The 15,256-nt window shown below is 29.0% G+C and overlaps 1 protein-coding gene across 1 annotated transcript; it reads right to left on the bottom strand.

Moving 5' to 3' along the window:
- Positions 1-1,821: 1,821 nt before the first annotated feature.
- LOC107446541 (astacin-like metalloprotease toxin 5) lies at positions 1,822-13,714 on the bottom strand. Its single transcript, XM_016061218.4, has 6 exons — positions 13,611-13,714; positions 11,183-11,250; positions 9,618-9,699; positions 6,373-6,493; positions 3,425-3,600; positions 1,822-2,095 (listed from the first exon to the last, which is right to left on the bottom strand). Exons 1-6 carry the CDS (start codon positions 13,690-13,692, stop codon positions 1,878-1,880), a joined length of 747 nt encoding a protein of 248 aa, XP_015916704.2. The 5' UTR covers positions 13,693-13,714; the 3' UTR covers positions 1,822-1,877.
- Between the last annotated feature and the right edge of the window lie 1,542 nt (positions 13,715-15,256).

Genomic DNA, 15,256 nt, shown 5'->3' on the forward strand with positions numbered 1-15,256 from the left:
AAAAAGTAAAATCACTTATTTTTCCCGATTTAAAAAAAAAATTTACAATGCACCTTTTTAATTCCCTTAATTCAAAATAGTAGTGCACTGTAAAAAAATATCATAAGCTAATTTTGCCTCCACAAAAATGTTTCCGAAAATCTCAGAGAATTTCATTTAATATTATGCCTCCGATCAATTGAGAAGCATTTCCTTTATTTTCAATAGTAGGAAACTGAATCAAATTCAGTTTCAAAGTGTAGCGTAGCTACCGCTGCAACCATTAAATTCCAATTCACTATTTTATAAGACATGTTAACTCGATTCTACCTTGAAGTATCTTTTGATAGATGACATTTGTCATTCTCTGTAAGTTCCCCACGAGAGGATTCCAAAAGAGTATGAAAGGCTTCAAAATATTAAAAGGAAATTTCCTCAACTGCAAGAAATGATTCAAAATATTTCTGAAGTATTACAAAATGCTTGTGATTAGTACAGAAAGAGATTTCCGAAATATTTAGAAGCGTTTTTGAAAACTACGTGCATCGTAGCTGCATTATACAGGGTTATTCATAATTCCCTCCGGGGTTTCGAAGCGTTATAGTAAAAAAACAAAGACGAATATGGCAAAAAAGAACATAAGAAATTATTCCGAAAGTATTCAAGTTTTAATTTAAGCTGTTGCCGATAGATGACAGTAACATGTACCACTGAACCCAGTTGTAGTAAAGAAAAATGGCGTTTACAGGTGGAGGGAATTATGAATAACCCTGTATACTCTGTAACGTTTCGGTATTTTTTTTCTACGATGTAGTAGCATTTTATTTTCATCTCATTTGAGTTACAGATAACAATTTTGGTGTTCTGCAAAAAAATGGCCTTTTGTTTTGGTAGCCCGATGACTTTCGAGATGGACCGAGCTCTTTACGGTAGATCAGTTTAAAGAGGATTGATACCGCTCAACATCGTTCCGTTCGCAGTTTAATCAAAGTGGTAAACAAAAGATTCTCACTAACCACACACGGCAGCCACTGATGCTTGACTTCAGTGTTCTACTGGGAAATAAAATAGAGCCACGATTATTTGCAACTGGGTTATTCTCGTTGCGGAATATTGGCGAAAAATAGAAAACTATATTGCATGTGAGCGATTGCTGATTTTTTTTAATGTCACTGAATAATTTCATGTATGCACTTTTGTGTTTGTCCACTTCTATTAAGTATGTTTGTATTAAATTTGATTTTTCGCTTTACCATTCGTTTTTTTTAGTAAGTTAGAAGTCAAACAATGCACTTTTGTGTTTGACCACTTCTATTAAATATGTTTGTATTAAATTTGATTTTTCACTTTACCATTCGTTTTTTTAGTAAGTTAGAAGTCGAACAATGCACTTTTGTGTTTGATCACTTCCATTAAGTATGTTTGTATTAATTTTAATTTTTTACTTTACCATTCGTGTTTTTAGTAAGTTAGAAGTCGAGCAATGCACTTTTGTGTTTGACTACGCCTATTAAGTTTGTTTGTATTAATTTTAATTTTTTTACTTTACCATTCGTTTTTTTATGAATTAAAAAGTCGAACAATGATTTCTGTAGCATGTTTAGAATATATGCACATGTTTAGATACAATTTTTAAAAACATTTCCATGTTTCCACCTTATTTTTTGAGTTGTTTTTCTTCTTTCAAATTAATCGCGATTTGTGTTCCCCGCGGAGCCGCATTACCCAATTCCGAGGAAGATCGGGGCTCTACTTTATTCGAACTAGAAAGATAAACTATGTGTGTTAATAATGTGGTATATAAAGATAAACTATACAGCAAAATCACCATTATCTCAAAAATATATTTCTTATTATTTTTTTATTATTAGCAAAATATTTAGACTCTGTAATGATGCTTAACAATTGTACATTTTGTTGACTCTTTCGATATCACTCTGGGCCAATCCTGGCTTATTAAACGGGTCAGTCAATGTCTGTCCATTTTTGGCCACTATGGTGTCCTCTCCATTCTTGGAGAAAGATTTGTTTCCGTATATCATAACGGAATTGTGGTCGAAGTCATTATATAAGATGTTTTGATTCGAAGGAAGCTTCATGAAGTTGAATTCCTGGCCTGCGTAACAAGGTACAGATTAAATATTTCAGATTTACAAATTATGTTTCTTTTATGGATTACACAACTATTTTTAACATCAATAGGCAAATTTAAGCACAAAATGTTAATAAAATGTATTTTGAAAAAAGAAAATAATATTTGAAAATAATTTATCGCACATTTCATTTTCATTTCACCCTTACGCAAACTAAATTTTCTCAACTTAGAACTTTTGTTATAAAAAGCCGACACCCAGTGGCTGAGTGCCAAAGGTCCTGGGTTCGATCCTCGGGCCGGGTAAGGTTGACATAGCTTTTCATCCCTTTGGTGGATCGATAAATGAGTACCAAGCATACCGGAACTTCTTCTCCTGCAACCCAGAGCCCAAGTTCAAGAAAACTGAGATGGGCACAATAAGCCTTGGCCCTCTATGGGCTGTCACGCCACTGAGTCTTAATATTAGTTTTATTAAAAATACCTGTCTTTTAATAATAACAAAAATTTTAACATTATTTAGCTTAAAAACATGCATGTGTGCGAACGTTTATTTCATAAGAATTTAACTTCTATTTTATCAATGGAATTCAATCAAATATATATATATATATTAATTTCTATTGGAGCAGTACATTTAAAATTAAATATTTAAAATTAATTACTTAAAACTAAAACATTATTTCTCATTCAATCATTAGAGTGTATATTTAGCAAAAAATTAAATGAGATAAATTTGTTTCTTCTTAAAAAATATACTTTCACGTTTTTATTTTTATGTTTAATGCTTTATTTTTGACCAATTGACCAACTGTCTGAAGATAGACCAGTAGGAGAAAGAAATGTATAGTTCGCTGCTTTCTGCTTAGGAAACGAAAGGAAATTCTTTCCAGAAAATTTCAATCATAGTTACTAAGTTATTCTGAAATGATGCTACAAATTTAAACAATTGTACTTGGAACTGGATGGCTTAATAATGAGGTGCAGACGAATTTAAAAAAATATGATAATGAATAATTCTCTTACGATGGCCTGATAAGCACCAGAAAAATAAAATTATACTTTAAGTCAGCAGCTCACTTCGTTAACGAATTTGTGGATAATATTAAAATCTAATGACAGAAAAAGGCAGTTTCCTAAACTCAGGATAGTTCAAATTCCTACTATTTTTATTCCATTGAATTTTTAGATCATTGCTCATTTTTGACATTCGATAATTGTTTATGGCAACAAATGTCATAAATAGAAACAAAAAGTTCAGTGAATTCTAGTTTTCAAAAAATAAGTTCTGGCAACATGTGGTGCCATTATATTTTTTTAAAAAAAAGTTATATTGAGTAAACTAATACTTACCCTGAGTAACGTTTTCAAGGTAGATGACCAAATAATCATCTCTGTCTGATCTGCTTTGCTCGTGGTAGAATCCAAGGGCGTGTCCCAGCTCGTGCACTACTGTTCCTGTATACCAACAACCTGCACCTAGGGATACTTCCTGCTCACCATTGATCTTTCCCACATTTGAATAGCACCTGTTTAGAGTTGAAAATAAGTTTATGTATATTTTAATCACCTCAGGAAAACGTGTAATAGTTTCAAATTAAAATATAAATCAGATTTTTCAAACAATTCTTTAAGCGATGCATTTTTAAGCATGAGTTATAATTAAATTTCTCTATAACAATCCGTAAATATTTTTTTTTCAAAATAAGTTTTCAAATAAAAACAGCGCAAAAAGCAATTAAAATTGTTACAACTTTCGAACAATACTGAATTTTGAAAAATAACTCGTCTTAAGTTCTTGAACAAAAATGATTTTTTAAACAAGTCAAAGTATAACTGTGTAGTTGCATTTCTGCAACCTGCAAAGATGTAGGCATGGTATTTTTTTACTATATAGGGTATTTATTTTTATGGTATTTTTTAATATAGCGGTTTTTTTTCAATACAAATTATGAAACTTCAAATTCAATAGCTATTTTAGGCATTAACTTATAAGTGTCCAAAGTTACATCTTGTTGAATTTTGAGAAAGTCATTTAAACTAAAAATTTTATTATGGAAACTTGCTGTTTTCAAACACAATGAAATTTTAGATCAAATTATGGTAAAGAAGTATTGGTCCTCTGGCTATCGGTACTTTTTACCGGAACATCTTATGAAACAAAAAATTTGATATGCCACAATTTTTACAAAAATAATTATCGTAAAATAACTAAATCACTCTATAAAAATAAATATTATGTTATAATATTTCACTGTAAAAATAGATTTTACGGTAAAACGGATTTCAAAGAAGATGCACCCAAAGTGCCAGTACTTTTTACCGTAGTTTGATACGGATTTTTTTGCAGTCTATTCCATGGTAAATATTTGAGACAAGAATAGTTTTTATTTTCTCGTACTTGTATCTTAAGACCAAATGAGTAGATAAAGATACGCTGGAGTGATATGTTGAAACAAATAATCGAAGAGCGACGTGTAAATCAATATGTCCTTTTTTTCGAGTAAACTGCCTAATGCAAGTATAAAGTCTGCACAGGCGTATACTTTCCTAAATATCAGTTTATGAATAAATGATATGAGTTAACATCTTGATCAATAATATGAAGTAAATTTACTGTCCCCCTAATGTTTTAATAAGTTAAATTATATATTTTTTAAATTTGAACCCCAAAATGTCTCGTTTTAAGAAAAAACCTATGGTGAATTATTGTGGATATATGCTTACTTTCCGATATGTATGAAGCATGTAGCTGAATAAACAATTGTATGAAGTGATATTTCAAAATTTCTCTTACCATGCTCAAGAAATTGATATGGGTGCGATTTTCATTCAAGTGAATACATATATACATTCCGATACATATGACATTTGTAGCTGTATAAACAATTGCATGAAGTGATATTTTAAGTTTTTTCTCATACTGTGTTCAAGATGTTGATATAGGTGCAATTTTCTGCTTCAATTTCTCTATAGATGATAAAATTAAAATTTTGGCCTTACTGGTTTGTGCATTTTATTGGACAACAGAATCACGTGGTATGATCATTAATAAACAATTTGAATGACGAGCATAAAATTCTGAAACCTATAATGGTCTTTACATACAAATTAATCAATTATCACTTATTCCATGCTATTTAACAACAATATTTATTCTCCCTCCCTTCTTTATAATATTTTCTGTTATTATTATTCTGATTGCGATTTCTCAGCATTAAATACTTAAAATTAAATTCTTCATTTATCAAAAAGTAATCGTAGAATATCAACATGCAATGTAACATTTTAGCAAAAATATTTAGCTATCGTTTTACGTTTATTTAATAGTTAGCAAGTCATATTTTCTTTTAAATTATTCTTTATACACCATTAAATTATTCTTTATACGCCATATTATTCTGCATCGCACCGATGCTAAATTGCCATAAACTATTAAACAAGTTTTTAGAATTATCAAAAATCACAATAGAGGTTATAAAACAGATTTGTTGAAAAACATTACATAAGTAGATGAGCAAAAAGCTAGGTCCACTTTTATCTGATTAAAAAAGGAAACTAAATCTGTAGCACCAAATCCTTGTAAATATTTGTAATCATAATTTGGACATCTTTTAATTGAATAATTTTTCCTTTTAATACACTCTCAGATATTAATCTATTATTTTTGACGATTTAGTAATTCTTGCGCTGTATTTCGTTAATTTTGAAAATAATTTTGACGCAAAATCACGTGATTTGTGACCCAACGTGAACTCCGATTAATAGCGAATCGCTTTTTTTAACTCGAAATCACATCGTTTGCATTGTAAGCGATAGTTACCTAGAATGACGAAACTAACTTAAAGATTAGAACGAAAGTAAAGTGATCGAAGGGAGCTGACCGGTTGAATGGGGGTGAAAGAGTTTAGTTCCCAGCAGAAAAATCCTGCGTTTGAATCCCATTTCGGACATAGGTGTAATTTTTGACTTTGTTCTGCCTGTCCTTCTTGTGTTGTTGGGGTAACATTACTCTACCTGAAAGGATGCCTACGTTAAAGTGATTATTCGAAATTTTAGATACATTACGAATTTTTTTTTTATGAAAATGAGAATGACAATTTTTTTTTTTTTAAATTTTGCTAAAATTTGATTCTTTGAAGAAGTGATCATAGTTATTTCGTCACTTTTGATGAAGTGTTTGCTTGGAGCCAAAGTTATGTAATATTTGGGTATCCATTTTTTACAGTGTTAAAAAATTAGGTCGAACATATGGTGATGTTTTTGAGAAAAATCATATTAGAGAATATAGTTTTACTTACCCTTTTCCATAAAAGAGTTTAATGTAATTATTTTCGTTTGTCCTTTTTACGAATCGGACACAGGTATTTGCGTGATAATCAGCAATGGCCTTGTTTATGGGTTCTTGAGCATCTATTTGACCTTCATATGAAAAAGAAAATTCTAAATAACTTTCTTTGAAAATTTTGCTTATATTTAAGAATAAACAAAAACTAAGGCATCCTACAATAGCGAATAAAAATTGTAAATTTATAAAAACTTTCAGAGGACCTTTGGTACCCGATCAAACTAAACTGTAAAATAGGTGGATACGGTGAGAAAAAGTTACAGTTTAATTTTAATCCTTCTCATTTAATTTTTACAAGTAAACAAATGATGAATATTTATTCTATTTGGTACTTTCTTTCGATACATAATATAAGGCCGTCACCCAATCAGAGCTTGAGACATAAAGCGAGGGATATTTTAGATTCTCTATTAATTTTTTCACTAAAAATTATGCCAATCAGCAAATTTTAAAAGATATTTAAATAGTTAACAGTCATTAGTTTTTAGATTTTTGATCAGTATCTTTATTTTTAAGTAACGTTAAAGAAAATTATTTTTAGTGTCATCTATTGTTGTAGTTGCTGTAGTTCATTTACGTCGCACTAGAGCTGCACAAAGGCTATTGGCGACGGTCTGGGAAACATTTGTGAGGATGATCCGAAGACAAGCCATCACAATTTTGATCCTCTGCAGAGAGAATGGCACTACCGCTTCGGTAGGCCAACGACCTGCATGCGAAGTCGGGCACTTTAGGGTAGAATAATTTAACGAGGACCATACCGCACATCCTTTAGTGTCATCTAAAACGTTTTTCATCCATTTATGCTGCAATGAGATTAGGAAATTAGAGTTTAAATGAGTTACTCAAAACCACAAATCGCATCATTTTATTACTTAAAGATTTGGGGAGAAAAATCTCTTCTAAAAATTATCATGCGTTATTTCTCCTAATCTAACAATGCGACCCCTTTATTTTCTACTTTATTAAAGGTACCGTGCTGTTTAATACTACTACATCATAAAAAATTCAATAAAAAAGTTCTATAAAATATCGAGAAAACACAAACTAAAAATTTAACCTAGAACCTAACCTTATTCTTTCTTTCCTTATAATAAAAAATAAAAACAAATTCTAGTAATAGAAAATTATAACAATTGTTTTAAGAACTGGTCTTAAATTAATCTTTTCGAAATAAAGCTTAACATAAATTGTAAATTTAAAATTTTTTTGTTTTGATTTAATCATAACTTAAATTTAACATTTTGCAATGCAGAAATAAAGCATATCAATTCATTTGCAAAAACAAGCTAACAAAATTAAGCTTCCTCTTTTAATAAATAAATTTTTTAAGATGCTGAAAATTAATTTAGGTTAAAACTATTATTTTAAATGCATGTATACAAACACTGCACAAAAATTTTTGACTTACGGGGCATGAAAAACTACTTGGTTAAAAAATTTATTAATTATAATTATAAAAAAATTGGATAATCTAGAGATAAACCATGCTTTTCAAAAAGAAATTTTTTAAATCAAACTCTCCCTTAATTTTGTTACCACATAGGTACTTTACAAGTTTCTGAATTTTCCCTCGAAGCAGCCCGGTGCTCAGAAATGTCTTATTGCTATATTTTATTTTTCACTAATAATCCCTTTAAAACATATTCCTCCTAGACAATCTCAAAATGTAGCTTATTTTGCTTCGAATTATTTTTTACGCAATAAAAAGTACAGGTCAACCCATAGGCAATTTTTTCTATGATTTATTATCATAGATTTTTTTCCATTAATAGCTATATATGAAACCTAAATAAATTTATTTCATTGAAAGTTTTAATGAATCCTTTAATTCTTAAATACTACTTTCGGCTAAATAATTTTTAATTTGTGAGTTCAGGAAACATGTTTTTTTCCGGCTCGCTTGTGGCATAAAAATATATCGTTTATCAAAATATTAGCAATTTCGTTCTAAAAATAAATATTTTATTTTTTGAAACATATTTAATTGGTGTTTGAAAAAAAAATCTAAGTAAAAAAATTATGTAAGCACATGACTGTATAATTTTTCTCTAAGTAAGTCATATTTGACACAACACCTTTGCTTAAGACGCAATATCAAATGATAATTAATCGGAAATTATTTAGGGCTAATATTTAGCATTCAAAATAATGGCGGTGATCAGAAAAACGTTTAAAAAAAACTGCCTTTTTTCTTTCTTTTTTGTAATGAAAAGGGGTTTGCCCTCATTTTGCAAAACAAATTATCTCCCTGTTATACTCAAAATTAATACTATCAAAATAGAAAAATAAATTATGTCTAATCGCTTATTAATGATAAATTTTTTTTGAAAAAAATCTTTAGCATTGCAATTTTCTTTCTCGTATTTCTTACTAGAGTATTTAATTCTAAATCTTTTTCGAAAGGACTAGTGTGTAATTTAACTTTGTTCCACATATTTTTGTATTTCATTTAAGTCAAAGATTAAAATGAAACAGCAATTAGAGTTAATGGGAACAGTGTATTGGGTCAACATAAGATTCGGTTTTGATATTTTTCTGTATTTTTATCCATTTACAATTTGAAAAAAATACAAATCAAGGATTACAATATTTTTATCTTCGTTTTGCCTTATATAGAACAAATAAATGATAAGAAAAATAAAAAATTGTATCTTTATTTCAAAATGCTTATTAATGCATCTGTTTCAAGCAGCATCATATTTGAATGGATGGAATTTTTTCAAAGCATTCCTACATGAAAGGGATAAAACATAAAGTGATATACACTCTGAACCAAATAAGACCAGTCTCAACACTATCTGATCAATAGTTTTGAATTTATGAATAGTTTTATTTTAAGAAAAGTACAATTTTGTCTTTAAATATTTGCATTGGTGACTTTCTTTTCCATTAATAGCTACATAACTAATAAACTAAATAAAAATTCGAATGAAACATATGAAATCTAGAAAAATAATATACAATTTTAAATTATTTCGTAGAAAGGGAATAAGATCCTTAAAATAAAAATTGCTTCAAGTAGATGGGTAAATAATTTTTGATTTGAGAGTTTAGTAAATATGCTTTTTTTTCCTTGTTCATTTTGATATAGAAGTTACACGGTATACAAAATCACATTAATTTTTTAACTAGATAGTTAAGTGTTTTTTTCATAGGCAGTATCTTAACTATTACTAGATAAACAAGCTTTCTTACTTAAAGAATCATCAACGACGTAAGGGACAACTGCATTTGGCCATCTGTATGCATCTCCAACAATAGCGTTTCGTTCAGCGTCCTATAAGAGAATAGTTTAACTTCAGCTTTAATATGAAACAGAAAAATGGAAATTTAAATTAGAAGCTTGAAAGTAAACACTATAACAGTAGAAAGGTGTTTGCTTAACACTGAACATTGTTATATACCTAAAAAGAATGAGGGGGGCAGTTTGGCTCTTTCTATACAGCTCGAGTTTAGATCCAGTGCACATCAAAAAATTAAAATAAAGACTCTATCATTGATATTCTAAGATGTTTTGTTCGATTTCGTAAATGAAAGTATTTAATTAAGCAGAACACTAGCTTTACAACTATTAATACTTTAATTTCTTAAATATTTGAGTTTTCTTTCTATATAATAATTATGGACGTGTTGAAATACTTTTTCGTTTTGGTTAAGTAAATTTTATATATTCCATAGGGCACTTTGTACCTAAAACATACTTGGGGTAATAGGATACCTAATAAAATAATAAAGGGAACATTCAGGCCTCTCACGTCATTCTAGTTTTAAGGTCCAACATATGCATTTCTATAAGGCTAAAATATAAATAATTAAATACTGATTTAAATTGAATCAAATTATGAAAACTCAATGTATTCCATATACACATCTCAGAAATACATAACACTTTCAGTAGGTTGTTTTTCTAATTACAGAGCAACAAAAAACGAGAAGTCCCCATGCGTCCTTTAAGCGGTAAATAAAACGTTCGAAATATAATTCGATTGCGAAAATTAATTTTTCATTGGTCATTTTTGGAAATGTAAAACAAAAGCATTGAAAGAAGAAGCATAAAAATAATTAGTATTAAGAGTATACAAGGCAAAATTCGGCTATGTCAATTAAAATTATAAACTTTTGTCTATGTCTAACAGGTTACATAACGAAATTCAAAAGATGTTCTGGTGTTATATGTATTTTAAAATTCGAATTAAAATACCACTAGGTATAATTTGAAGAAGTTAAAGTATAGTAATGAAATCTTTTCGGACTCAGAGTTACTCAGAGAGAAAAAATTGAAATGAAAGTGTTAAATGAGATTAAGTGTCTTAATATTACAGCTTAGCCACAAAATATATATATAATATTAACATGTGATAAAGCAGCTGTTGTGTTGGTAATAGTACCAAGGCAGAAATCTTCCCCAATCCTAAATTTTGTCTTCCATGTTATAACTTGCATGAACTTAGATACTCTAATTTATTTCAAAATTCATGTGGAATAAATTTGATTAACAAATCCATAAGTATTATGCAAATATATGTCTTCATGAGCTCAATTTAATTTTAAAAAAACGGCATTTTAAGAAGATTTTTTTTTGCTTCGCAATATTGAGCAGTTAGTTTAATGTCAGTCAGAAAAATAAATTTTAAAATTTCACTTATCTCTGAAATTTATTGCCCTATAGTTTATATAGAAAAATGGTGACATTTCATTGAATTCCGCTGCTAATAGCTGATATTTATTATAATTTCAGAAATCTTAAAAATCATACATACCAAAGGTCCATTGATACCAGCCATGTCACCATCGTACAAGTCAGGATTTCGCAGAGCCAATCGAGCCTCTAAAGCATAAAAGTCACGGTGTAAATGTTTTTGATGGTTAAATTTCTTTTTACTAGTCTAAAAACTGAGCATGGCTCACTACCTAGTTCATCAAAACATTTATTTTTTAATTCAATTCTTCTTATTTTGATAACCCAATGACATATGAGTCAAAAGTATTAAATCTTTCAAAGTATTTCTTTCTAAAAAAAATATTACGGATCAAATTACAGTACAAAGTACTGGCGCTTTGGGTGCATCATCAGCGAAATCCATTTTATCGTGAAATATATTTTCACTGTAAGATATAATACTGTATTTTTTACAATAATATTTATTTAATTAGAGTGATTCAGTAATTTTACGGTAATTAATATAGTAAACCTTTTGATTTATAATTTTTCTTGCTCCTTAACATGTTCCAAAAAATGGATTTTATGTTAAAAACTACAGGCATCTGTACTTTTATCCCAATTTTATCCAGAACTTTTTACAGTATATTGTGCAAAAGCCCTTAATATAAAGCAAACTACATAAATTATTTTGATGAAAAGAAACTTCTAGTTTCAAAATGAACAAATATCTTATATCTATTTTTTTAATATATTAAACTTTGAACTATATATCTTTTTGTGCAATAGTTAACTATATCAAACAAAAAATCATAAAACTCTAAACAAAAATCATAAAATTCTTTTACTGGCTTTTAATTTATACATATTTTTATAAGCTAAACCAGTAAAGTGTAAAAACTACTTTTCATACATTAAAAATATAAATCAAGAAAATATGGATAATGAATTAAAAATATAAAATATATTTGCGTAAATCTGTGGTCGTATTAACAATATGTGCCTCTTACATTATGAGTTAATTTTATAACTAGCTTAGAGGGTGCTGACTATAAATATAAATATAACTCAACAAGCATGAATAGCTGTTATAAACACCCAACAATTATAAAATTTGCATTATAAAATTGCACTGTTTGAAAATTCTCGGAAAAATGGTTAAATAAAAATTTATTTAATTGCTATTCTAACATATTCAAACAAAAGAGTTAATTAACCATAAATAAGATGGTATTCAAATTTTTAAATGTGGTAAATACAGTTTTTTTATCTGCTTTCCTCTTATACGATTAAACAACCAGAATTTAATTACACTTACAAAGCCTACCTAATGAAACCACTTAGTTCTTTGAAACTGCGTACAATATTATGCTTGTCAATATGCATATTATACTGCGTACATATTATACTAATCTGTAAGTCTCATTGATGACGGAAAGGGGTTCAAATCCCAGCGCTGGAACCGCAATATTCCCTTCAACAAATGAAGAAAATCCAATGGCATGCACAATGCGCATTACCTAACGAGAAATCTAGCTTCTATGATCAGTTAACTATTAGTGCACTTCTAACTGTTTTGAAACCATGCTAGTAAATAATTAAAAAAATCATGAAAGCAAGTAATGTTCTCTACCATAAATCGTGTAATTCTACGGGTAATCGAAAGGACAGACAGATTCCGATTTTTGACCCCCAAAATATAGAGGGTAGCAACAATCTGGAAAATAAGGTGCCCAATAGTTTGGTCAAAAGAGCTGTCCAAAGTTTAGACCCCTTATTGTTAATTTTACTTTTTGCGTGTTTCATCATATTTTTGGAAAACTTTTTAAGCGAACCGAAATTTCTTGAACACATTTATAAAATTCGTCTATCCAAAAGCAATTCCATACAAAATTTAACCTTTAATAAATATTTATTGCTTTTTATTATTTTATTTAATAATAAACGAAAAACTTTCGAATTTTGAAAGTTGCTTTTATTATTAAATAAAATAATAAAAAGAAATTATTAAAAGTTAAATTTTGCGTTCAATTATCTTTAGCTTTATTGATTTTGCAAGACTTTTTCTGTGCAAATTTTTTTTCAATTCGCTTAAAAAGTTTTCGAAATATGATGAAATATGAGAAAATTAACACTAAGAGGTCCAATATTTTGAGGTTCTAAAATCTGAATATTCTAAAAATGTATGTTTATTTTGAGAAAGTACATTTTTGTGACTGATTTCGTAAGTTAAAATATCATCTGCAATAATTAATTAGAACATTTGCGATCACCTCCTAGAACCATTAAGATTGGGTCCCAGAACGTGAATATCTGATCATTAGATCAAAAGTTATTCAGTATGAGACGGGATTCGAAAAAGCGAACTGTTTCTCGCAAAAATTGAAAATTAATTTTAAATTATTTTAGAAAATATTAATGCAGAGTAGACTTAGACAGCATAGCTTAATACATTTCTCTAGCATACAACTCAATAAAGTTAAAAAGTATATAAAAATGAATAGATTAATCATGAAGAACTTATTTACCTTCTTCTTGCTGAGGGCTTAGCTGAATTACTTCAGCCAAAGCAACAGCCAATAAGCCAACAAGAAATAGACCAGTCTTCATGGCTGTAAGTTGGAGTTGTGGGGAGGGTACGATAAATCTGCAAGGTTAAACGTATTCCTTTTAAATGTCTTCTTATCAAAAATATACCGAATACCATGGGAAAAGCCTTCTGCTATTGATTAAAAATATGCACGATCAGAGATGAATTAAAGATTCCAGAACATCTTGCGTTTTTATTTTTATTTTTTTACAACTGTTAACTCTAAATAGTTCTCCGTGTGTTTAAATCATATGGAAAAACTATTTTTCAAAGATTAAAAGAAAGAAATACGAGTTTTTATTTAGTTTCAAGCAATTTTTTTTTTAAAAATACTATCGTTTTCTTTCTTTTTTAAAATACTACCGTACACTCGTTCTTCGTGCTGACTGAATAGAAAAGAAAATAATCAATAAATCAGTACTGTGAACTAAGAAACCATGCGCAAAACTGAAAAGCATTTACAAACCCAACCCAACCCATGACGCAAAATGTCCTCAGTAGTAGACAGATCATGGGTTCGAGTCCCCTTGAAATCAGGTTAACCGTGACATGTTTTCGTAGTTTTCTTCTCCACGTAATGAAAATGCGGTTAGTTCCATCAAAAAAGTCCTCCACAAAGGCTAATTTCTCCCAATACTTGATCCAGAAGTTTTTTTGTCTTATGGATTGGGTTCAAAATTACAAGGGTACGTCATTGAACATTAGCCCAAAAATCATAATCATCATAAACCCAAAAATTGGGTCGGCCGTTCAATGACGGTTATAGAATAAAAAATTATAAAATTAGTAAAAATTAATTTTCATGGATCTAAAAAAAAAGAAAACAAGTGCTTTGATGCTTGACAATAAGCCAACAGGAAATTGACCAGTCTCAAAAAAACTTGTTTTGAGTGAATTTCAATAATTTTTCACTCATAATTAGCATCATTTAAGAGAATATATTTTAATCGTACTAAAGTTATTTTCTATCATTATTTGTTATTTTTACTTGAATGTCACATTTGATTTAAGTCACATTTGAATTAAATTAATCCTTTTTCCGACTATTCACTGGATCTTTTAATGCCTATCATAAATAAGATGACTAGAAAAATATTTTAGCATGTGCAACAGAAATAATTTATCAGTATTTATTTCTTTCAAATCTCATCAATGGATCAATGGTTTGTTCGGTAATTAATAAATTTCTTTTTATTAATTTTTAAACAAAACAGTGACAGTTGAGAAAAGAGTGAAAGCTTAGTAATCTATCTATATATTATATAAAACGCTAATACGTACGTATGTATGTATGTATGTATCAATAAAACCGATGATATTTCTTTTCTCGCGCTGGCAACAGTTTTCATTTTTAATTGATTGCATTCGGCGCAAGAGCACGTAGTGAGCAACCAGATAACAATAACCAGAGTGAGCATTATCAGGTTGTTCAATTCAGATTCATGCACTAAAAACATGACAATATTTAATTTAAACTTAATTAGGAATTAATTAATTAATTGAAGTGAGAATGTTTTAAAAGGCCGCTGTTGAATTGATATTTTTCTACTGGGAGCTACCTAAACGTCTAAAAAACGTTTAAGT

Source organism: Parasteatoda tepidariorum, chromosome 7 (genome assembly GCF_982258835.1).
Source record: "Parasteatoda tepidariorum strain Cologne lab strain chromosome 7, Ptep-v5.0, whole genome shotgun sequence".
Taxonomy (NCBI): Eukaryota; Metazoa; Arthropoda; class Arachnida; order Araneae; family Theridiidae; genus Parasteatoda; species Parasteatoda tepidariorum.